The sequence below is a fragment of the Pholis gunnellus genome (genome assembly GCF_910591455.1).
Source record: "Pholis gunnellus genome assembly, chromosome: 21".
Classification (NCBI taxonomy): Eukaryota; Metazoa; Chordata; class Actinopteri; order Perciformes; family Pholidae; genus Pholis; species Pholis gunnellus.
Window position 1 is genome coordinate 9,186,295 of NC_136548.1, and position 25,281 is coordinate 9,211,575.

Below are 25,281 nucleotides of genomic sequence, written 5' to 3' on the forward strand. Positions count from 1 at the left end.
GAGAGGGATGTGGGAAGCCCTGGAGGGGAGGGATCTAGGAAAGGAACTACGGGATGGGGAAGACAGACACTCATATATATTCAGTGAACAAGATGCACTATTAATGTCACGGACAGAGGAAGTGTCTGAGCACATTGATATATATCCTCTCTGATTAGTAAGTAGTAAGCAGGGCATTCATAGGTTCCCCTGTGCCTGTTCTGGGCACTCATAATGACCTGATTGATGGAGTCGCAGCCTTACATCGGTGTAGTATTAACTTCTTAATTTAATAGCTATGTCTCAAAGGACCCCGCAGCGGAGGATCGTACCTGGAGGTCTTAATTAATCAACAGTCAATTACAGGACGAATGGTGGTATTGCGTTATGCAACAAATAAAGCACACACACATCCAGACACACAAAGAAAATGTGAAGAGATGTGTGGTGATGATATGAAAGAATAAGATAAAGCATAAATACGTTGTTTTTTTTTACAGTTTTTGTACCTTTAAACATTGGTGTCACAGCCAACAGGCTCAGAGCCAACACCTCAAAACAAGCCCCACAGCAAACCCAACATCCTGTTACAAGTGAGCGATACTCACGACAAAATATTTCCTCCCCGTCCCCCCCGTCGTTCCAGGCCCAGAGGAAGCAGCTATGGGTGGCGCTGATTGAGAAGGCCCTGGCCAAACTCCACGGCTCCTACTTTGCCCTGCAGGCGGGGCGCGCCATCGAGGGCCTGGCCACGCTGACGGGGGCCCCCTGTGACTCCCTGATGCTGCAGGTCAGCTCCACCAACCCTCGGGAGGAGCCCATCGACACCGACCTCATCTGGGCCAAGATGCTCAGCTCCAAGGAGGCTGGGTAAGAGAGGGGGGGAGGGGGGGGTTTGGTGGGTGAAGGAACATTGTCCTTGTTGGCTTTGGTTTTCACTAATTCTCCACCGTGTCCTGATAAATAGCAGAATACACACATCTACAATAGATCGTCCCCGTACAGCACAGACAAAATGATAAATAGCAAAACATCTCATTGGAAAATCAGCGGATCAACGTTCTCTAATCACAACTACAAACGCTGAGGTGTTTCAAAACGACGAAGGAGCTGAGTGCCAATTAGCGGCATGTGTTACAAATAGAAGAGGTCTGGTAGTCAGCGCTTTGATATGTGAGCTTTCAAAGCAACATGAGGCAGCTAGCACAACTCCAAAGGGGCTAAATCTTCTGTGGCCAAACTGCAGGTCCATCTGTCAGAAAAACCTGCAGGATTATTCCATATGTCCAAAGGGGGAACAGCCCGGAAAATCATGACAACATTGGTGTACTTTACTAAACGGGGACGAGCTGCATCTGCAAAGAAGGCGCAGCAGTCACAAGTTGCAAACAGATTGACAGGGATATTTGTGTTTCTGTTGTTTGTCCGTAACTCTGTATTGCTGCCAATTCTGAGGCTCTCCTGGTTAAATATAGATTAAATAAGTAATTCAATGATTAATTAATGTAATTAGCTATGCAAAAGCAGAAGAAGCTCGAAAGGTGGAGTTGTTTCTGACCCTTTTAGTTATCTTTGTTACAGGAAATAAATGGAATAAGGGAATGATTTGCAAACGTAGTGCTTCCTGGTGACGGTTTTGTGAATCTTATGTCTGTTAGGTTTCTGATGGGTGCATCTTGTGGAGGAGGCAACATGAAGGTGGACGACGTTGTCTACGAGTCTCTGGGTCTGCGGCCTCGACACGCCTATTCCATCCTGGACGTACGAGATGTTCAGGGTTACAGGTATGAAGCCATGAACTAGAGGGATAGTCTGTGTCTCTCTCTCTCTCTCTCTCTCTCTCTCTCTCTCTCTCTCTCTCTCTCTCTCTCTCTCTCTCTCTCTCTCTCTCTCTCTCTCTCTCTCTCTCTCATATATATATTCTAGTCCTTTCCATCCTTGATGTTTCTCTTTATACATCTATCAATCTGCTACAGCTCCCTCCGTACATCAATTTCATCTAATGTGACAGAAAATATAGTAGACTTTTAAACGAAACAGACAAATTTACCACCCGTACTTTGTCTGCATCCTGGCCACATATACAGTTTATTCACTAAAACAAATCAGTGGTGTCACCATAGCTGCATGGGAGGACATCCTATTCATTTTCTCCAAAGGCGACGCGGGGTAACTCATCCACAGCTTGCAAAGGCATGAAATTCTCTTAACAACTACGCTGGAAAACATCCGGTTCCTTGATTTACAAAGTACAAGATATAACAGTGTACGGTGAGGGATGAACCAACACTCCCACAGTGCAGTTTGCAATTAATTCAATTTATTTTTGATTTTGGATGACTCCAGCTACAAAGAGATTCCTATTTTGTTCACAGCGGAGACAACAAGAGATTTGAATTCCCTCTCGCTTCTCTCTAACGCCGGCTGAGGCTCATGGGTATTGTAGTATTTAAATGCTTGCCTTTCTAAAATCATGGGAAGAAAAAAAAAACAAGATTTCTCAGAAGCATCATTTAAATAATTATAACTGGAGGCCATAACATAAACGTATTGAATCATAACATGATCCGCAGGGTGCCATGTGTCTGTGTTAACTAATCTTGAGGATATCATAAAGAGAAATGTTCTTTATCTCTCCTTTATGACTGTTGTAGATTTCATAGTGGAAACCAATGAATCATAAAATATGTTACTTTGTGGAGGTGCTTGAATGACTCATAGGTAAATGGGGCGGAGGCTCAGTGTGATCGGCATAGTGAGTCAAACCAACGGAGGGATCCTCTGTCCTACCAGCGAGAGGAGCCTGACAGGAGCCGTAAATCCCAGATGTAATTTGCTCAAGAGTCCCACACAAGCAGTTTAATTTACTGCCACAAAGCAATCTGAGTGGAAGATTGGGCCACAAGTCCTTGATCGAAAATGAGTTGGAGTCCTCCTGCTCGGAGCCGGAGGGGATGAAAAGCAGCTTGGAAACAGCCGCTCACCTGCACGGAAAGAGGGGGACTCTCCAATATGGTCGTCCATTATCCCTCCTACGTTTCTCACTGTAGCGAGGATGCAGTAAAATGAAATGGGTTGTTAAAAAGTAGGCAATGGGCCATAAGAGGAGCCGAGATGGGGGATACTGCGTTAACTGAAAGCTGATCCTGCAGTTGGCTCTTCCTCTCCATCCATCCTCCTCCTACTCCTCCTCCTCCTCCTCCCTAACTGTCACTCTTTGGCTTCAGGTTGTTGCGGCTGCGTAACCCGTGGGGTCGCTTCTCGTGGAACGGCAGCTGGTCGGACGAGTGGACAGAATGGCCGCAGCACCTGCGCCACGAGCTGATGGCTCACGGCAGCAGCGAGGGGGTCTTCTGGATGGAGTACAGCGACTTTATAAAGTAAGGACCACGTTTCCAGAGACATTTTGTTTACTATTTTAGTGGCGTTTGTGTGTACGTCTGTCTGAGAACCAGTGTTGGTCGATTGTTTACCAGGACAGATGCAACCATAATGAAAAAATCTTTAAACCACGTGGGGATCGTCTCATGAAGTAGCTCAAAGTAGCCTAGTAGTAGGAGTCGACGCTGAACCGCTAAAGTGACTTCGCAGTCAACCGCCGCGCCCACATGCTGCTAGTAATTTGAGCCACGGTGGCCGTGGCTGCTAACGCTACACTTCCTGTGTTTATTCCAAACACACCACTGTTACAAATGTAAAATTCATGAACACCTGTGAGGATTAATCCCAGGGAAAGATCTACCCGGCACCAGCTGTTTAGCAAATGTCAAAGCTTTTGTGAACTGATTACAGGTGAATAATAACTCTTAAAAATGCCCTTTTAATTGTGCCGTGATGAACGCCCGTAATGTGCTAAGATAAGTGATTAAGAGAATGACGGCATTGTTTTGTCTTTTAGTACATTGTGTTTGTTTTGTGCATCATAGTGGTTCCCTCCCTCCCACACACACACACACACACACACACCGTGGTGTTATTATGGAACTGTGTGCCAGGGACATGGCAGGCAGAGGCTTAGACTTGTAATGGCTGTGAGCGTTTTTCTTTTCTGTCATGTTAGATTAATCCTGTCACTCAATCACACAGAGCATCGAGTATCGACTGCTCCGTAAACCCTGCCGCCTGTAACAGCTTGATTGAAAAGTACTCTGAAACATAATAGGGAGTTGTCGCCTTGGACTGCACTCAAACATAACTGACTGAACCGTAATGTAAAAAAATAATTAAAAAGTTGGAAGAGATTTCGTACGCCAACAAAAAGTTCTCTCGTGTCCCGGACCGCGCTTCCCTGAGAAAAGTTTTTTCTCTCCCCCGTCAGCAAACATCTGATCAATGGGCGTTATTAAGCTCTCCTAAAGACAAACGATGTGTGTGTCGGGCTCTTATTCATGTCCCCCCGTGGCTAACAAAATAAAAGTTGCAGGAAGTCCAGGGGGAAGAACTCGAACCTGAAAAATGCGTGCGGCCGAGATCAGAATCCCATCCGTCTTCTGACTGTTTACTGACAAATAATCTCCCAGCATTGTACGATATGACAAAACGACAGCGTGCGCCTGCCTCTACTTCAGTCGGTGTGGGGAAAGAAGAAAGTGGTCGGCCTGTCGGGTAAATAACGAGGCCCTTATTTTGACACAGGTGATGGTGCTGATGTCGATTATTAAAAACGAGACATATTTAGATCTATTTAACAAAGATTCAGCATGTCCCTATCTCTCCTTCCCGATTGTCAAGAAGGCAAAAGTAAGCCGTGAGACAGTTGTCAGTGTGAGGTTAGGAAGTGATGAAACCGTGAAAAAACAGACTGAAAGCGAAGAGTCTCTCGGGGCCTCCCGTCTTATGAAGAAGAAGGTCTGATGTGTTGGCGAGGTAAATGGTGTTTGTACCGCAGCACCCTCAGAGGCCGCGCTAACGTTAAAGAGTTCCTTGTGATGCGCACAAATAGACTCGGCAGAGCAGCCGGTCAAACTGTCGGCGTCTCACGAGAGCGGGTCCTTACGCAACACTTCTCTGTTGACGCTGTGTGTATACTGTTGTAGTAAAGAAGGCTCTATCCTCCCACAGGTACTTTGACTCGGTGGACATCTGTAAGATCCACTCAGACTGGCAGGAGGTGAGGCTGCAGGGCTGCTTCCCCAGCAAGGCCAGCGGGCCGGTCACCGTCACAGCCCTCACCGTGCTGGAGAGGACGGCGCTGGAGTTCGCTCTCTTCCAGGAGGGAAGCAGGTAAGATAGGACAGCCGTCAGTGTGTGTTTTAGTCCTTTTTCCTCCCCATCTTTTTGCGCTAACCCGTTCGTCCCCCCCTCTCCCCCCCGTTTAGGCGTTCAGACACAGCCGACAGCCACCTGCTGGACCTGTGCATCATGGTGTTTCGTGCCTCCTTCGGCAGCGGCAACAAGCTGACTCTGGGCCGCCTGCTGGCCCACAGCAAGCGGGCGGTGAAGAAGTTCGTCGGCTGCGACGTGATGCTGGAGCCGGGGGAGTACGCCGTCGTCTGCTGCGCCTTCAACCACTGGCAGATGAACGTCAGCGGGACGGGAGGTCCGCCCACGCCCGGTAGGTGTCACAGACGCAACGTGCACGAGCGGTGCTTTTGTCGCTCAGTTCATCCAGACCCATGAACCCCGTTCACGATACAGTAGTAGGCACTTACCTTGACGCCTGTCTCTGCCCTGCAGTCTCCAGTCCTACCAGCGGGGCAGCACGGAGGCCCAGCCAAGACTTCCCCGGCTACATCCTCGCTATCTACAGCTCCAGGCAGGTGATGGTGGAGCAGGTGGAGGCGATGGCCACCACGCTGGCCGACGCCATCATCCTCCTCACGGAAAACAAGGGCGAAAGACACGAGGTGAGACACGTGTGCACACGAGAACAAGAGAATAAGCTCCCTTGTCTCTGTCCCCCCCCCCCCCCCCCCCCCCCGTCTCTCTGTCTCACACACACACACACACTGTTTGAGTATAATGCTTGTGAAGCCGGAGAACGCTTGCAACTCCGTAAGCCACTTTGAGATAACACTTTGAGATTTCCGGAGCAGAGACCGGAATCCTATTCTGCCTCGACACATGCAAGTAAATGTGCATTATCTCTCTCACACGCACGCACGCACGCACGCACGCACGCACACAGCCGCTCACACCCAAGCAAGTGAATTGTTCTGGCTCTCCTGAACAGCGCTTTCCTGAAAGTGCTGTCACGTTGGCTGGTATTTTAGAGGATGACAGAGCTTTTTAAACACTTGAGATCATCTTTGTTAAATCATTCAGCACTCGAGCTCTCCAGGAATTCACCGCTCACAGTAGGTGGGCCAAGCACCTCGCGACTGAGTGCATGACAGCCACTACTCGAACAGTAGTGTTTGAACAATATGGTTAAAAAAAAAAAGTCATATTTTTGTATTAATAAGTCATTTGAGCTGTCCTGTGTTATGAAACAAGATATTTGTATTGTGAGCACATACGTGTGTTGCTGACAGATATTGGGTGCAGTGGGATTACTGGATGCTGTTCCGGGTCCGTAGGACAGCATGCAAGCATACATCTAGCAGTCTCTCTGCTGCCTCAATAGACCAGAATGCATTGCCAGCCACAAGATATGTTGTTTTGAGGGGAAAAAAACAACCCAAAAGGTCTTTCTCGCTCACATTTCTGCGTGTTTTTTCGTGTGTGTGTGCTCTCAGGGCCGCGAGGGCATGACGTGCTACTACCTGACCCACGGCTGGGCGGGGCTCATCGTGGTGGTGGAGAACCGCCACCCCAAATACTACCTCCACGTCTCCTGCGACTGCACCGACAGCTTCAATGTGGTGTCCACGCGCGGCAGCCTCAAGACCATAGACAGCGTGCCGCCTTTGCACAGGTACACACACACACACACACACACACACACACACACACACGTGTCTTATTCTCTCTTCCTCACAGACACGCAACTCTTCCAGTCTTTTTTCTTTTTTTATGAAGCTAAATTTCACCTAGGAAGAAAAAACAATAACCTGCATGGATTGCAAGTGAAGAGATTAAATGGTGCAGGTGCAGCAAACATCTTAAGGCGATCGTATCGGTACACACATCCACACTTCTTTAAACGGCAGTGATCCCAGAGGATTAGCGCTCCAGATTTCTTAATCTACCTCACGGCTGATCTCGGCACAGTTAGAGCTGCCTTTGTTTTCTGCTGGTCCGCCATTGTTCTCTTCACATTAAAGCCAATGATTTAAAGACCTGAAAAATGTCGTACGCTCGTAGTCGCCTATGAAATTTAGCAGAGTGGAGTTGTTCACACGTCATTAGGTTTATCTGAATTTAGGTTCTTTGGACATCTACTGTGTGGATGTTTCAGGCGTACAGACTCATTTTGACGTACATTCATTTAAATGTACGACCTTATCACCTTGAAGTTATGTCCCACACATAATGGGAAACTGTAAATAGTCACCATGCATGAGCGCCGTGTCTTTTAATGTAATTTCCTCTCATCTTAACGATGATGTCAGTTCACCCTGCTGCAATATCGCAGGCTTCTATTCCCGATGTTCTTACCCACTTGCTATTATACAATCAGTTCGCAGGTAGAAACATTTAGCAGCTTGGTAATCATATTCAGGATTCTCACTGGGGGGGGGGGGGTATCGTTAAGACTGTGGAAGTGTGACTAACTGTCGCCACGTTACCTCATCTTGTTCTCTAAATAGACCGAAACGGTCTAGAGTGCTGACTTAGCACATTGTCTTCCTCCAATCATAGCTTTCACTTTGCTGAGTGGCTAATAAACAGTTCCTAGATCAGTGGCATGCTTAAGGACTGTACAATAATTATTAGCCAGGAAAAATATTTTAGTTTGAAGGGAAGGGTTTTTCATTTTTTCTCGTCCCGGATTTATAGTTTATTTCAGTCTTCCCCACAAAATTACTACATCAAAATGATCTAAACTAACTATATTTATTTTGATTTGGTTGAAAATAAAGTGGCTGTATTTTTTCCCATAAATATATTATTTGAATATATTAAAGAGGGGGCGGGGGGTTTTGAAGAAACTATTAATTTCGCTAGGCTAGTCTTGCTTTTTTACAAAATGAAATATAGGATTTAGCCCTCCTCCTCAGACACGTCATTTCCATACAGTCCCTTACTCCACTTCACTTCATTTCACACAATGCACAGCATGAAAATACCACATTTGTATTCAGAATGGTCACCGTGTGCAGTGGACTTGAACTGTAACTGCTCCCTGTCTCCCCCTGCAGGCAGGTGCTGGTGGTGCTTTCACAGCTGGAAGGCAACGCCGGCTTCTCCATCACCCACCGCCTGGCTCACCGCAAGGCGGCCCAGGCCTCCCTGGGAGACTGGACCCCCACCAAGGCCACCCACTGCCCCCAGCTCACTCCGGACATTGACGGCCTGCACCGGCCCCGGCCGCTATGACCACCGCCCACCGTCTCGCGCACACACGCTGACTATTATCCAATGAACTGTCAGACCACTGGAAAAAAACCAGGCAAGGGAGGGCGAGTGGCGTGTGCGGCCCTGAAACGTGGAGATCACGCCCACCTGAATGTAAAGCATAACCGCGCAGCGTTCATCCGCTGTCCTAATGCTCCATAAATGCTTTCATCCGGTCGCTCTCTCCCTTGCCAAACGGATGTGCCATGTCAGGATGAAATGAGGGAACAGGCCACACGGGGTGACCTGCACTTACTCGCAAAACAATTTTTTTTTCACCCGGCCACCTAACAGGATCCAGCTCAGACTACTTAAAATTCTGGGTGTTTATTTTTTATTTTTTTTTTGGTACGAGCGCTGTACGAGGAAGGGATGTCATCCCTGAGTTACCAATGCTTGGAGGCGACCCCGCTTCCCTCACAGAAGTCGGGGGCGGAGTGCCGTAACTACTGAGCCATTTTGCCGGCCCACAAACTTTGAGCCAATCACCCGCAGCGATCAGACACTTGTCCCTGAGTCGCCCGCAAGGACGGCTAACAAGGCAGCAGACTTCAAGGGGAGTTAATCTCGCCTAGCCCTCAGTACGGTACTTAATGAGCCAAAACCCCCATACTCATAGTCCTACATGTTTTTTTATTCAATACACGTCGGTCTTACTTGTTTTGTACGCGGCCCTTGTTCGCGTCTTGCTCATATTTGTGTTTTTTTGAGGCCGTAGAGAAGCCATCATTCACACAGTACTGTCTGTCCCCACTCTCCATCATCTCCGCAGAGCTGTCCAGCTCTCTCTCTCTCTCTCTCTCTCTCTCTCTCTCTCTCTCTCTCTAGCTCAGGACCAAACCCGTGATTTGTAGAGTGAGGTGGGAGTCTGACGTGGCAGGTGTACGGTGCCCAGATAGCTGGAACATCATCTTTCCTGTAAACACTTAGCAGCCAAGCCGCGCCGGAGAGAAATACCGACACATAAAAGAATTCCCTTCCTAGTGTTTCAATAGACCAACATACCATTTGGCCTTGTTTCCCTTCAGAAAAACAACCACTGTAGCCCCCCCCCCCCCCCCCCCTGTCTCTCGCATACTTTAATTCATTTTCCCTCGGCCTCAGTTTGGGGTCGAAGCGCTGGAGGCGAGTCATTACATGACCGGCTTTGTAGTTCACCCCTCGGGCACCCTGGCTTCTCTCATCCAGATCGACAGTCGGTTTATATCTTCACACATAAATTCACGCTTTGGGAGCAACTCTCCTCTCCAGACGCTAGACAGACTGAATTAATGCGGCTTCTCGCACACTCTCTCTAGGATTGCGACACCCTGAAAAGTTGTGTCTGATATTCCTTGGTACCGAAGGTCAGTGGGCATTTGTCTATTTTATCACACTTTGCCGGTGTTTTGAGTTGCACTTTAGTGTACTTAGGGAGTACCAGAGGAGCCAGTGGCTGTTTGAACAGTCAGTGTGCCATCGGGGAGCTCTTACGACGAGCTGCCGAGTTTACTTTTGGGAGGTCAGGGACCGCTTTTTGTTTGCTCGGGCGCGGCGCGAGCATCTGGGCCGTCCTCCCACAAGGCTACACCGACCGCACGTCGGCGACAGCACACGGCGCTCGTGTAACAACAAATTAGCATTTTGTCAGTCCGCCTGCACGCGTAGCAGGAGCGTAAAGGGACCCCTGAGGACATGTTGTGACACGGAAAATAGGTTTCGTCTGCGTCGTTTCACAGGATGGGTTGCCTACAGCCCGCCCCCGCTCCAGTTCCTCCAGCGTCTAAAGCCATTACTCCTACTTCGCGTAGGACCTTTTCTGTCCTCACCATGGCAACATAGATGTTTTATCAGAGAGAGGCGGGGAAGACTGACGCGGTGCTATAGTAACGGGATGGAGTGGGAGACTTTCAAAGTTGATGTATTGTGTAGTGAAATAAGCAGGGGGGTAAAAACTTGAAAGCTGATAAGCAAAAGTCGCTGGAGCATTCACACAATGATTGATCGTCGGGTAGAGAAAATTGCTCTTTTTTTTTTTTATGTCAAGTTCATTTTGAGTTTAAACATTTAAAAGTTCCCACATGAGACGATTCAGTTGACGACTTAAGCTCAGCAAGCCTTGAGTTGAGAGCGTGCTGACACGCGCGTCATCTCACGTCGGTAGCGTTGATGCTAAATGGCAGCACTGTGTTCCCCGCACAACCACGGCTGATCATCTGCACTTCAGCACCATCTCCAGGACGGCTCGTGAGAATAAGAACAAACTGCTACACAGCTGTGCAACGTGTGTCTTTGCTGAAAGCCGAAGCCGAGGTAGCTGTAAATATGTTTTTCCCAAAGAAACATGACGTGTGATCACAGGCTGTGACCTTTTTAATTTATTTGTACAAGTGATTTCGCAGGCCTGTCGTCAAATGACTATTGCTGAATACTGGACTGTATGTATGACAGATAAAGGAATGTGATACTGTTACGGCTTTAGTTTGAGCCCAGAGGGATTAGAAATGAACCTGCACTGAATCACCTGCAATGACGAGGCACCTCAAAATTCAGCGTCGCCGCTGGATCACTTTACATTTACATGAGATTGTTTTTGTTTTTGTTTTTTTACTATGTGTCATTTTTGGCTCTTGCTGGTGTCCTTGGAACCTCCTCCTCTTCTGTGAAGTTGTGGCGGTGACTCCTCTGTGCGTCGGGGTGGGGGGGGGGGGGGGGGGGGGGGGGGGGGTGGGAGGGAGGGGGGAGCGCCCCCTGCTGCTGGAGAGGCTGCAGCCAGAGAAGAAGAAGCGGGTCCTCCACAGAGCAGCCAACACAGCAGCGCCTTCTTCCTCTCTCTTCCCCCTTCGTCTGGTTCCCTCCTTGTAAAGTGTACAGACTGCAAAACTAAAGCCACAGATAAGATAGAAATGAGCTGACCCTTTTAAAGTTGTAGAGAAATGACAGTACGATAGAAACAAAACAATGAAAACCTAATGCTGAAAAAAATCAAACTCAGATGAATGTGATATATATTTTATTGATTTTTTCTTTTCTTTCTGGGATGGGAATATGAGTATATGTGTACAAACATATGTATGTTTCATTTTCAATCTCAGGTTCCGATGGACCAAATAAATTTTTTTAAATTAAGGCAGCTTGTCATTATTGCAAACATGGTGTTTTTCCACATGCACATTTACTTCACATTAGCAAAGGCTTTCATAGTCTGTGACTGTCGGAGCAGAGCGTTGTTTTGATGTGTTCTCTGTTCAGGCTTTTGTTTTTTCGATGAATAATAAGAGCAAGTCGGAGCTTTCAAGCTGTAAATATTGAAGTGGAAAAACAATCTGATGAGAGGATGATGTATTTACTTATAAAAAATGTTTTATCACTTACACGTGGACTCGTTTACAGCACTATTATTGATTCTGGAAATCCACTCTGATGTGTTTATCATCGGTTCCTGTTCCTCATTGCTCATCATTGGACTCCCTCCTTCCAGGAGACTTAAGCCAAACATTGCTGAGTATATATATATCTCTGGTATCTTGTGTCTATATGTCCTTTCCCTGTTTCAGTCCCCCCCCCCCCTCCCCTCCCCAATAATTCAGATGCCATGAGCACTCGCCAGCCCCCCCCCCCCCCCCGCCTGGCTACTTCCCCAACTTTGGCTCCGTGTTGGTAAGTTTATCACCGACCCCGGCAGCAACCCAGCGAAGGCTCCAAAGACGTGGTGACGTCCAGCATAAGCAGCCGTCCGTCACTTTCTTCCGCCAAGAAATCTCCGAATCATCTAGAAGGCTCTCCTGCTCGTCTGGAACCAAAGGTATGGCTGCTTAAAACGACCTGTCGTCTCTTTAGTCTGGAGCGCACCGAGGCAGGGTGAAGATGTGATCATGCTGTAGCCAGATAGTGAGCGGAGAGACTTCGCATGCTTAAAAACTCAACACTGTCACGGTCAGAAATGTGAGGAGAGATGAAAAAAAATTAAATAAAAAAAACCTGCCCTACCATGGGAAATCTGTTCATTTTTCCAACCCCCGCTTTGTAGATATGAAGGAGCTAATTAGATATCGGCCTATTCAATTTTGTCTGCAGACATGATAAGGCTAAATCATTCCCCATCAAAAAAAAAAAAAGCCGAGTTCCTCAAAGTAGTCAGCCAGTCTGATAAGGTGAAGCATTTATTGTGTAAAGTAAGAATAGCGTTTCATTGCTGCAAGCCGCGTGGAACACGATGCTCAGACCAAATAGCGGTGAGATTCCATGCAGCATACTTGGAAGACGTACATGAAGTTCTTGGATGTTCATAAAATCTAAAGAAAGATTCTCGGGAGCTAACGGGAGTGCCGCCGCCACCAGGTGATCACATGTCTCTCCCCTCCCGTTTCCCCCACATCTCATGCCAAGTAAATAAAACATGTGACATGCAAGTATAGACTGTGGCTCAGTGGTTGGAGCAGGCTCGTTCTTCACAAGATCGGCAATTCGATCCCCGGGCCCTGCTAGTCCATGTCGACACTTCACCCCCCAAATGACTGATTGTATTTAGTGGAATGATTCGTGAGGGAATCATGATGGGCAGGTGGCTCCTTGCATGGCAGCCGCTGCCATCAGTGTGTGAATGGGTGAATGACATGTACAGCGATACAAGTACACCATTTGTGTGGCGATTTGCAGGATTGTCTCTGTCAAGGGCAGAGGCGCGATGGCACAGCTCAAGGAACATGCCCGATGCAGCCTCGGGCCTGTTTTGAGAATCTGGGTTGATCCTCTTGTCATGAGAGCCTCTGTCGTCAGGGCCACCAAGCCTGAGTGTATAAGTGAGAGGCTGAGACGAGATCAGCGTAGAGAATAGGAATCTGTACTGTGTCGGTTCATGTATAGCCCACCGTTGCTTGGGGGAAAAGTTTGTATCCTTGGGGAAAAAGTCATACTTGACAATCTGCAGCAGCTTACTTTGTTATTTATTGTGTATTTCTTTTTTTTTGTTGCGTGTGTGTGTTATCGCCGGTTCTGAAATAGCTTTTGTGGGTCCTGGCACAGCAGTGATGTATTATCAGGAGGAGCATTTCAAACCCTGTCTGGAGTCTTCTAATAGCAGAGCAAACCTTTGTGTGTCAGTGCAGTGTGTTACTTGGTTGTCAGGGCGCATAGAACAAATAGCTCGGTGAGCTTGGGACTGTATGTCCTTCCGCCAGAGTCAACATATCCAGCCTTGCTTCTGCCCACAGCCCGCAAACCGATGGATTTGATGTTTTAGAATGTCAAAGGGGTGCTTGTGTTGTTTCGGGTAGCTGTGAGAAACACGATCCGGGTCCACGGCGACGTGTCTCAATGAGATTACCTGTGCAAATGAAGGGGAAATAAAAACATCTATACAATAAAATTAAAATGTCATCTTCATTCTTCGTGGGAATTGAAGGCCGCGACATGACGTCCCAGATCCCAGCGCCCCCACAGCCTGACACTCCGAGGACTGACAGCGTCTTTTCCATCCTGTCTGGGTTCTACTCTCTGGACTCTGGTGTTCCTGGGCTCTCCAAGGTGATTCTCGACAAGCTCAACATGAAGGACTACGGAGAATACAGGTAGAGAGTGCTGATACTACCTCACATCCACCAGTGTCGTACGCCCAGCTGTGTTGTTAATGCTCTGTTTGATTTTCACCAGACTTTGATTAGTCTCTAAGGCATTTACTGGACGTGACAAGCTACCCTTCCTCTATATGTTACTTCTAAACCTCCATTACATTCTTCAACATGAGTCGGGCTTGACAAGTGAAGGGTCTGATTTCTAATAAGGGCTGCCGTTGCGGGAAAGGCCAACGGAATCTCGTTCCGCAACTACAAGGAGATGTTCAAGAAGATGGAGGAGACCTTCGAGTTTTGCGCCAGCTGCAAAAAACTCCCCGCGCATCTCACCGAGGGTCAGACCCTGAAACGCTGCGTTAAGTAAGTGCTATGTACGTCAACATCAACACAGAATAAAGGGTTAACAACAGGGTTGACAATCAGAATATTTCAGGCCACTGAAACCCACACTGTTCTCAAATCAGCTCGATCCTCGCCCGGTCAGAACGTTTGTCCAATAGCTGTCATGTGTGAGTCATTACCAGTTGCCGTTGTGTCAGCGACAGAATGGTAGCCCCCCTGCCGAGGTGTGGAGCGCTCCACAGTGATGGACATTGGCCAATGGCAAATATAGCTAAATCCCCTGATTGTGTTTCATACGCAGCCTACGAAGAGCAGCAGTTCATAACATCACAGACTGTATTTCAAGGAGTGTGTTGACAATAAGGAGTGGAGTTCTGTCTCTCTGGGTCTCTATCGCTCTCCCACTGATTCTCTCTCACACACACACACACAAACTCACTCACACTGTCTTGCATGTGTCTTCCTTGAAATTCTCAGCTGCCACTGCCTCTCTCTAAGAAAAGTTACCAGCAGCGGCAGATAAAGAAAACTCCTTCAAAACCCCTCAAGACCTTTGACATCAGAGAGTTACAAACATTAGTCCCAACAGTGCCTGCTTGTGACTTTCCATCACCTTTTTTTCATTCCGATTCACATTTATCTCTTTCCCGCTCGCAAAGCTGAGGCGTCTCCGCAGGAGTGTGTTATGCTTGACCTTTCAAGATCATGTGTTTTCTCACTTTGTAAGCTTCCTTTGGAGGATTAGTACACACAACGTGTGCCAGGACAGAACACGTAGGCTGATAAATGATTTTATGTAAATGCGTGTGCCTCGAAGGCTGCAAATGATTGCAAGGTAAAGTAATATAGTGTCCCAAAGCACCAACTGGCGCTGGCTGTCAGACCTCTAATCCAACACATTACCTCGACACTTAAACGTTGTGACAACACAAAAGCCCACATCCACTCAAAGAGGTCATATAGACAGTAATAAATTCAAACACCTACCTAAGGCGGCTGTTTTGGCCAGCTGTCTTCAAAACAGGACAGAATTCATCTTCAGTGTCATGAGTTTGCATGTATGGACATATGTCGGTGTATACCGTAGCACCCTGACTATATTTGTGTTACGTAGAGTATTTTGATATCCCTACTTTTGAACCTCGGCGGTGAGAGGTAATCATCAGGACACAAGGATCTTGATGGTTTCCTTCCGAGCATCTAGAAACCATTACCATATTAATAGAACACAGAGGTGCAGGGGAACCGTATCACCTTCATGTCCTTTATAAAAAAAGAAGCAATGATTCTCCACATGGTGACTTTATTTGCAGAATTTAAATCTGTGATTTCATAAGGGTGTGTGTGTTTGGGGGACAAATTGATGACATTGTGAGTACTGCCACTTGCTTACAGACAGCTCAGAGATTTGATACAGTTTATATTTTGGTTTATTTTACAAGGAAAAATGAACAAAATCATGACATCATTTCATCAATAACATGGACAATTGAAAAAAATGAACAAAATCATCATGCTAAATCAAATGCAATGAAACACCATGTATCAAAGGGGGTCATCCCTATTCTCCCAGGGTCCTTTGTTATTGATATAAAGTGAGATTGGTAGAGATTGGTTAGGGCTATCGATGGCTTCACCGTTTAAATAGCATAAATGAAGGGAGATGAATATTTCCAATGCAGTTTGGATGGTAAAAATGCAGATTTGAGTGCAAAGTTTCCAAGGAGCATAACTGTAGGCTATAAGCTGTAGGTGGGTGATTTCAACCTTTGACATGTATGTTTTGAGAGAAACATATATATTGCTGAATACATGAAACCCCCTTGAAAGGTCTTGTTAAGAGGAGGTTAAGCTGGGTAACATTTGGCCCTGGAAACATAGATACACTCACCTATAAAGGATTTTATTATGATCCTCAGCTGATTAGGAACACAATCCATCACTAATGTAGACTTCTCTAATACAATTTTACTCGCGTTCACATTATAATTTAACAGTTCCTCCAGATTCCATCTATCCGGAGACATTTTCCCTCTCAGCTTATCCTCGAACTAAACCTTCTACAGCCATGGAAGCAGCTCTGTGAGGCTGCACTTGAGCGTAGCCGTGCTTTGAGCTAATGCTAACGTTAGCATGCTAACACACTCACAATGACAATGCTAGATTTTTGATGTTTTAGCAGGAGTAATGTTGTAACATCAAACTTTGGATACAGCCAAAATCCTGCACAATGAACCTTTAAAGTTGTTAAAATTAAAGTGCTCCTTTTCTTTGTTTAACTTGTTAAACTTTTATGTCTTGCGTCGTTTCTTTCCATTTATTTTCCCTGCGTTGCTTTTTACCCTCATCTTTCTCTCACAGGTGCCTGAATGTTTACTACTGCACCAAAGACTGTCAGAGAAAGGACTGGGCTCAGCACAAAAAGGTCTGCAAGATGCTACGCCTGGTGGCCATTGACAGATTAGTGGAGTGGCTGATGTTCACTGGTGAGAAATGAAAAGGCGGTGCTGTTGAAACTGAAACGCCTTGATAGCTGTTTGAGCTCACAAAAAAAAAACATTCATCATCATTAATGAGATGACATATTTAAAAAAAATGAGCTGCAGAAATTAAATGCCTGAGAGACAAACACTGACAGAAAGTCACAGTGCTATACTGGTGCGATTTTGAAATTTTAATTAAAGTTCCCCAGCCTTTGAAACTCTTTGATTGCTTTTCAAACACCATGTAAACTTGCCTGACAGAATCGACGCTAATCTGCGTCCTCAGCTTTTGTGTCACATAAAGGTTCTGCCACCCACACAGGAGACCTCCCTCTACCCACAGAGAAGTGGTCCAAGCCAGCTGCTCAGGTGAACAATTGGGACGACTGGCTTCACATGCAGGGGGACCTCACGCCACGTCTAGACGCCATCTTGTCGGGTGCCAACATGGCAACCCTTTGGAAGAACGCCAGCAGGCCGAGGCCGGATGACTCTGACCTGCAACAGTCTTTATGGCGGATTCAGAGCGAGTTCCTCTCCCGAGTCCTCGCAGTCGGGATGGCCATGCGACACTTTGGCCTTGACCCGCACGCTAAACCGCTCACTATTCACGTAGCGGGGGCGTCTCACAATGAGACCATGGCAGCCAGACCGACGGACTACGATGAGCTGAACAACATGTTCCCCGGACACCAGGGCATAGAGATAGTCATGGTGGGACCAGAGGTGGTGGACGGCCCCATCACGAGGCCTCCTCTCAGGGCGTTTGGCCCCAGGCAGAAAGTCTACATCAGCGCCCACAAGGGCCTCTACCACCAGTTCTGGGAAGACGTGGTGGAGAAAGAGGAAGCAGCCAAGCCAGACCTGGTGGTGGGATTCCATCCCGGTATGTACATGCAACACCCTGACAAACATGAACAAGCAACAAGTTAGAGATGTGATTGTACAGCCACTAACATCTTGAGACGGGTCCGGTTGAAAGGAGACTTTCACCTCAAAGCGCGTTTAAATCAAACAGCAAAAAGCATCATGATCACTGCGGCTATAAATAGAAACTGCTCAGCTAAAGTGGTCAGCTGTCTCGGAGAACCGGTGACTTGTCTCCTCTTTTTTTTTGCTCATTTGACAATCACGTCTTTCAGAGAACAGAGCGAGCAGGAGAGGTGTAACTCACTGGCTCTGGCCTATTCATTAGCGGCCGGCTTTTATTGGGGATTTGGATGATTAATTGGAGCAGCTGGGAAAGAGTTTGGCTTCTGATTGCTGGACTCAGCATAATGTCAGTGAGCTGCCTTTTTTAAAGCCACCCCACCCCCACCCCCTTCAGTCTCAGGAACATTGCAAGCTCCAGCCTTAAGACTGAGAGTCACGTAACCGTCCTCTCTCACAGACAGCCACCCCGTTACCTCACCTTATTTTAACCCCACACCTCCAAAGCTCTAGCACAGACTCTGCTCGGTGACCCTTTAACCTGCAAAAGCAGCCGCAAAGCCCCGACCCAGCCTCGCCCAGAACCCACGGCTCAGTTATCACCCCAGGCTCCACTGGAGCTAAATATACAGGAATTAGTCATCCTGCGAGTAAACTGCCTGAGTGCCTGGCTGCGTTTCATACTGCAAAGCTGGCAGAAGCGCTGCGTTATGACACCGTTCAAATGATAGGGGAGCCGGCAGCGTGACGGAAGGAATAAAAAGGAAGGTGTGTGTGTGTGTGGAAGTCACGATGAGAATGAGGGAGGAAAGGGCTGCTAGAAAGCAATAAAAGAAAAAAACAGACATTGGCAGAAAGAGAATAAGAGACGTGGAGGGATGTCGACTGTCAGCTCTCACAAAGAAGATGGATGCTGGCTAAGTAATGCCATCCATGCAAAGATGGACCATTGAAACCAGGCGCCTCCTCCTGATGGCTGCTTGTTATCCGCGAAATAAACTGGATTTTCATACTTCTATCACTTTTTTTTCCCCCATTACCATTAACATCCGTCCACCATGATGCAAGGCCATTATTGCATTGCCATTGCCAGTCGCACCGCAGCGTCTCTTTGTCACCTTATCTCCTGAACGGCTAAACGCTTACTCCCTGTTAAATGTTTTATAATGATGAGTACTGTAACCTCGGGGATGTTCGTATCGCGACATGCATTATTCAAGTCCAAATCCTCCCTTTCTGCAATTTGAGTTCCCCAGAAAGATGTTGCAGGCGGTGGATAACGTGATACCGCCTGCGTGCGTGTGTGTGTGTGTGTGTGTGTGTGCCAGTATCACGTGCCTTACAGTTCTCTGCATCTGTGGCATGCTCCGGGCCTCCCCAACATACTTACAACCAGTATACACACACACACCGGTAATGTGCCGAACAGCTGACGCTTTTAATGAATTCATCACACGCTGAGCTGTTCCTAGATGCCGATTGTAATTGAATCCGTGATTAGGTCGTTCTCTCGGACAAACTAATATTGTGAGACTTTATTGGGCAGTGCAGGGACGTTCTATTTGCTGGTTTTGGCTCACTCAAGGATGCTAAAGCCAGATGGATCAGTCACTGGTGGAAGGTCGAGCTATTCACCACGCTACCCTGCTGCTCTGAATAGAAAAAGAAAATACAGCTGATATAAACCCGAGTCAGGGGGAAAGTGAATCTGTCAGTTAATATGCCAAAGGCTAAGAAACCCAATCCAGCGTGAATATAGCAGGGCTGTCCTGAATGTCCTACATGTTCAGCTAGTGTGGCGCACGGTTGAGCTAGAACACGCTTTCTCCAGGCCAGCTGAAGTTTTTGAACGAGGCCAGCTTGTTTGGCGCGAGATTGAATTTGTCATATCGACTGATAATTAGGCTGACCGCAAAGACAGTCCGTGACAACGGTCCTGAAGGAAATGTATTCTAGCTAACAAGAGGAAGACATGGCGGCTGGTGACTAATCATGCTTCGTCTGGTCGATCTTCACCTCGCTGGCGAAAAAGACCTGACTTTATTCACCCTGCAAAGACTTCGCAGGGTGAATAAGTCAGAAACAGACAGTGTTTTAGTTTTTTTGTGTGAATTATAAGTATGTATGTTGCAAGAGTGGCTTATTCTAAATTCAAGGCCCTAAAAATGTATTTTTTTCCAATTAGCTTCTTCCTATGGTTTATGGAATTCAATATGAAGACACGTTCCTCTCCCAAAGTATAAAGGTTTTGGTTCCTTTAAGATTTTTTTGTTTGTTTAATGTGCACGTCTGGCTGGGTTAAAGTAGGTCGTTTCAGTTGGGGGGGGGCGGGGGGGGGGGGGGGGGGTGATGTCACATACTTTCTAGCACCAATCATGATTTAACAACAGTTATATTAATTACAAAATATACGAACTAAGCTTGGTTATTTAATTATTATAGTCAACTAACTGGAACTTGTAAGCAGTCTGACTTTCATAATGATGCCGAATACGACCAACATAAGTAAATGAGACCATCAAAGAGGAAATCTTTTATTTCTTTATAGTTCTTTATAGTCGAGTATCTCACACATGTGTTTTTAACACAGGGTTCCACGCTAACCAGGGTCTGGCAGACGGTTGGCTGCCCACCCTTCTGCTTCTCAGAGACTACAACATCCCTTCCTTCTTCACTATGTACAGGTTAGTTACATCACTGTAACTCTGAACCATACGCTTGTTTCAATAGTGAATATGTGATGTTCCCATTGCATTGCCATGTGCTATCCAGAACTGCTCTACTACTCTAATTCTGCCCTCCTCAATGGCACAGTTGTTGTTCACCCACATACCATGTGTGATCTCTCTAGTGCTCACCTACCTGACCTCATCACCACAGTCCTCAGTCTCAATCCACAGCCCGATCACACCCCTCCTTCCACACTTCACACTCCCTCCCTGTGGTGGCAAATGTACTGTTTGTGCAAAGGCCAAGTTGGAAGAAAAGATGTATTTATTTAGCTGCAAGTGTTCTCAGCAAACACCCCCCGTAGACTCTAATTTGATGATATCGCAAAGTATTGATGGGAGTTTAATCTCTCCTCGGCCTCTCATGGACAGTAAAACTCACGTGGTTAATTGATTCCTTAGCTGTGTCTTTGTCTCCGCAGCGAGATGGAGCTCAAGTCCTCGCTCCAGATCCTGTTGGAGTTGGAGATGCTCATCAGGGACAGTGGGAGCAATCCATTCACCTCACAGAAACCAGAGCAGGTCCAGTCTTGCCCAAACACGACGCCGGTCTTCTGCAACTCTCACTACGTCCGTTTCCAGGGATTTCTGCCAGAAGAAGACTTCGAGGAGCCTGGGCTGGACAATTAAGAGGCCGTCATGTGGAAAACCCAAGCCTGTTTGGGATGCCACAAGTCCCTCCCCCTTTAAGGATGTGGTTTCCGAAATAGGGTTTGTGGACTTCATGGGGACTTCCTGCAGCCCTTCAGAGATGGACATTGCTCAGCTGTGCTGCTACCTTCAGATATATAGACGCTGAATGTGAGGCAGAGAGCATGAAAACGAAAAATACACACCTTTACTGCTGCACTCCACACACTAAAATAATAAATGAATGAGACAGATAGCACAAATGACTCAAAGCTGATTATGAAAGGTGATGGCACCAGCGGGGGTGCAGAAGTTTGTACTCTATTGGATCCCTGAGGCAGCATGGTAGCTTTAAAGGGTCATGGGTGTGTACATATGTAATGAGACCAAAATGAGTTGATCTTTTTCCAGTTCTCTGTAATTTGGTCTGCGGCTGGACGTATTCCCAAAACTCACAATAGCTGCATGAAATCAGATCATATGCACACTAATGTAACACATTATGTAAAATTACACCTAAATAAATTAGACAGTGCCGCAGTGCCGGAATTTAGTTTATTTTACCTTTTGTGATGCTGCTTTGTAGCTGTTGCTGGACTCTGAGTGGTGAGTGTGTGTTCTGGATTAACACCACAGACAATACAATAGTCCTTATGTGCTGAGTGGAGACTCTCCATAAGCTGTAATGCCTTTTCCCCGATGCTTACAAAATAAAAATAAAATCATCTTAAAAATGAAAAGCCACATTAAGACAATCTTTATATGACAGACCAGCTTTACTATCTGCTATCTGTGACAAGGAAAAATGAATTGCCCTGGAACTTATTGGATTAATAACTAATAATGCTGAATCATGACACTGATACAAATGTGTTAAACACACCATCACACCTATGTGTGTTCATTGTTTTGCTCCATCAGAAGGACACGTTACAGTCTGTATTTACAGTGCGACTCTGCCCTCTAGTGGATGACAGTGGATATGCAAACTATAGGTAGTGGTTGTAATAGGGGGCCTCGGGGCTTTTTTAAAATGGCCATATATGTCCAGGTGAGTTAGATTTAGAATGAATTAACTTCAATTAAAATAATTCTGGGTTGGCATCCTGTCCCCACAGTAATGGATGTGTCTCTGGTGTTTTTCTTGCAATGAAAACTACACACAGACATGAGCACGTTGTTTTCGTGCCACATATAGCACCTGTGCTTTTCCTTCTAGAAAGCTCTGGGAGTCGTCAGAGCTTTCTAGAAGGAAAAGCACAGGTGCTATATGTGGCACGAGCTCAGATGACAAACCAGAGGAGACGTCAAAGAAGGAGCAGCGCGCGAGCGGCAGACTCATTCACAAATGTCGGAAACTGAGAGGTAAGTGGGTTTGTACTAAGTTATTGCTACTTTTTTTTTTACTTACATCTTGGATAACATGTCACTATTGAGCTTCAGGCAACTATTATGCAAATTTGTTTTGCATATAAATTCGTTATGAATCTCTCCATGCAACCACTCCACTGCTAGCCTACTGTATTTGTGTCAGCACGTGCTGCGCTCCTCCCCTCACACTGAAGCACCTGTTTCAGTCCAAGAATAGAAACGTGGCCTGCACGGGCTGTGTCTTTGTCTAAAATTGGTAACGTTATGTTAGCTTGTGGGGTTTATAACTTTAACTGTTTCGTCAAAATTACTAATAAGTTACTGGTCATTCATTATATATTGTATTTATGCTGTGTTTGTTTGTTTGTTTGTTGTTGTTGTCTCTCTAGAGCTGGTCTGGAGACCAGGGCTAAAGCCCTGATTTTCCAGTCTCAAAAAGACATGTTTGAGAAGATGGAGGATTCTTTTAAAATCTGTGCCAGTTGCGAGAACCGTCCAAATCAGCTTTCAAACTGCCAGAGCCTGAAGCGTTGTACCAGGTAAAAAAAACAACAACAACCCCAAAAGAAACAAGATCTGAGCCAGCTTGATATTCCTGTTACAATTCATGTTACAATCACAGATCGGTCACTTTGCTCGTGTCTTTGCTCAGATGTCTGAATGTTTACTACTGCTGTAAAGACTGTCAGAAGAAGGATTGGCCCAAACACAAGACGTTCTGCTCACAGCTGCGTCTGGCTGCCATTGACAGAGTCGTGGAATGGCTTTTATTCAAAGGTAACACGCAGACGACAGGCAAACTATCACAAAAGCCAAGATTTCTTTTCTTCTTCTTCCAAGAAGGAATGTGTAATAAAGGATAGTTAACATAGCTCATGAACTCACTTTCTTTCCATTAAACTACTGAACTAATTGTATGCTTTTTTCATATCCCCAGGGTACCTTCCATTCCCGACAGAAAAGTGGTCAAAGCCCCAGTCAGAGGTGAAAGGCTGGGATGACTGGCTTGCAATGCAGGGAGATCTAACAGCTCGCCTCCATCCCATTTTGAAAGGAGCGAACATGAAAGACTTGTGGACCAACGCTGGCCGGCCTCAGCCCGACGACGAGGACCTGAAGCAGTCGCTGTGGAGGGTGTGCAGCGAGTTCTTCTCCCGGCCGCTGACCATAGCCTGGGCGATGAGACTGTTCGGCCTCGACCCGTATTCCAAACCTCTCACCGTTCACCTGGCGGGGGCGGGCCACAGCGAGACCATGGCAGCCAGACTGACGGACTACGATGAGCTGAACAACATGTTCCCCGGACACCAGGGCATAGAGATAGTCATGGTGGGACCAGAGGTGGTGGACGGCCCCATCGCGAGGCCTCCTCTCAGGGCGTTTGGCCCCAGGCAGAGAGTCTACATCAGCGCCCACAAGGGCCTCTACCACCAGTTCTGGGAAGACGTGGTGGAGAAAGAGGAAGCAGCCAAGCCAGACCTGGTGGTGGGATTCCATCCAGGTGAGGACATCTTTTCCATCACAAATCAGCCGAACTAGCTGCTGAGAAGGAGTGTCTTCTTCATACTGAGCTCATTTTGTTTTCCTTCACCATCTTTTTCTTCCAAGGGTTTGATGCCAGTCAGGGCCTGGACCAGGGCTGGCTTCCAACACTCCTGCTCCTCAGGGATTACGAGATTCCTTCCCTGTTCACTGCTCTCGAGTGAGTGTCACAGAATAGCAGCCACGCCCGCTGTGAATACACCTCACGGGACTGCGCAGTAACTTGAGTACATTCACTCAAGTTACTGTGCTTCAGTGCAGTTTTAAAAGCCAGTAATTCATTACAGTTGAAAAGCAGATAACAATTGTCAAAATGCATTCCAGTAATCTGGTTATAAATGCTTTGGGGAAGAAAGCTGTGGATTAGGAGTTCACAGAATCTATGAAATTGTATCGTAGCATTACTGTGTATAGTACACAAATTGGCATTTTATTAGCATATTACTGTGCGATATATGTTACACAAGTATGTGAAAGTAGGCCTAAATGTGCTACCTCCACATTCAACCAAAGCCGCTCTGTATCCTCTCCCCGCTCTCTTGTCATCCATGTGAATTCCCCCATGGTGTGTGTGTGTGTGTGTGTGTGTGTGTGTGTGTGTGTGTGTGTGTGTGTGTGTGTGTGTGTAATGCGTGATGCCTGCTGACGCTGCTTGTCCTCCGCCCGCAGCGAGACAGAGATGACCTACTCCCTGCAGATCCTGTTGGAGTTGGAGATGGACATGAGGGGAAGCGGAGCCAGCCCCTTCGCCTCGCTGAAACCAGAAGTGGTGGGCTCGAGTCCCAACAAGCCTCCGGTCTACTGCAACTCCCACTACTTCTGTTTCCAGGGCGTGCTGGAGACGGTGGAGTTTGAGGAGCCAGAGGAGGCCTGAGGGAGCCGAGTGCTGCAGTCTACGCTCTGTTATCTCACAGCTGGAACTCTTTTTTTTTGGGGGGGGGGTGTTTGTATATGCCTATTTTTACTGATAATGAAATCATGCAATTTGACTAAATACATAAAACGTTAGTCGTATTTTACTTTGGTAACGGCTGTACGTGTTTGCATTCGCTATCTCAGTTTCATGGCATGTAAATGACAGAGGTGAAAGGTTTGAACACTGTCTGTGAATTATTGTTGTGGAAGCAGAGAGGAAATAAAACACCGCAGAAACAGTCAAATGTCTGATGTAATGTAAATGATTAAATACGGGTGAGACTGCATTGTCCACTCTGGTTAAACACAGCTTAGACATCATTTAAAAATATATTATGCGCCTCTAGTCATTTCAATTTGACAAGAAAT

At 46.7% G+C, this 25,281-nt stretch overlaps 2 protein-coding genes across 2 annotated transcripts in view; both read left to right on the forward strand.

Annotated features, from left to right (window-relative positions):
• capn15 (calpain 15) overlaps window positions 1–11,087 on the forward strand; it is a 32,750-nt gene extending 21,663 nt beyond the window's left edge. Inside the window, exons 5-12 of the mRNA XM_079182122.1 lie at window positions 626–849; window positions 1,638–1,763; window positions 3,207–3,359; window positions 5,041–5,202; window positions 5,298–5,533; window positions 5,656–5,825; window positions 6,657–6,835; window positions 8,223–11,087. Of these exons, the coding sequence (XP_079038248.1) occupies window positions 626–849; window positions 1,638–1,763; window positions 3,207–3,359; window positions 5,041–5,202; window positions 5,298–5,533; window positions 5,656–5,825; window positions 6,657–6,835; window positions 8,223–8,400 (1,428 nt within the window). The 3' untranslated portion in view covers window positions 8,401–11,087. The remainder of the gene's footprint in view (window positions 1–625; window positions 850–1,637; window positions 1,764–3,206; window positions 3,360–5,040; window positions 5,203–5,297; window positions 5,534–5,655; window positions 5,826–6,656; window positions 6,836–8,222) is intronic.
• A 2,681-nt stretch (window positions 11,088–13,768) lies between these two features.
• Window positions 13,769–25,151, forward strand: mss51 (MSS51 mitochondrial translational activator). Its single transcript, XM_079182892.1, has 11 exons — window positions 13,769–13,967; window positions 14,181–14,330; window positions 16,674–16,798; window positions 17,118–17,681; window positions 20,316–20,409; window positions 20,877–21,071; window positions 22,845–22,994; window positions 23,108–23,232; window positions 23,393–23,956; window positions 24,064–24,157; window positions 24,667–25,151. Exons 1-11 carry the CDS (start codon window positions 13,771–13,773, stop codon window positions 24,869–24,871), a joined length of 2,463 nt encoding a protein of 820 aa, XP_079039018.1. The 5' UTR covers window positions 13,769–13,770; the 3' UTR covers window positions 24,872–25,151.
• Window positions 25,152–25,281: the final 130 nt, after the last annotated feature.

Excerpts from the sequence above, each read along its gene's own strand:
- mss51 (XM_079182892.1), top strand. The coding sequence starts at position 13,771 with ATGTCATCTTCATTCTTCGTGGGAATTGAAGGCCGCGACATGACGTCC. Across the intron at positions 13,968-14,180 it reads AAGGACTACGGAGAATACAG|GGCTGCCGTTGCGGGAAAGG; the intron begins GTAGAGAGTGCT and ends ATTTCTAATAAG. Across the intron at positions 20,410-20,876 it reads TCCTTCTTCACTATGTACAG|CGAGATGGAGCTCAAGTCCT; the intron begins GTTAGTTACATC and ends TTGTCTCCGCAG.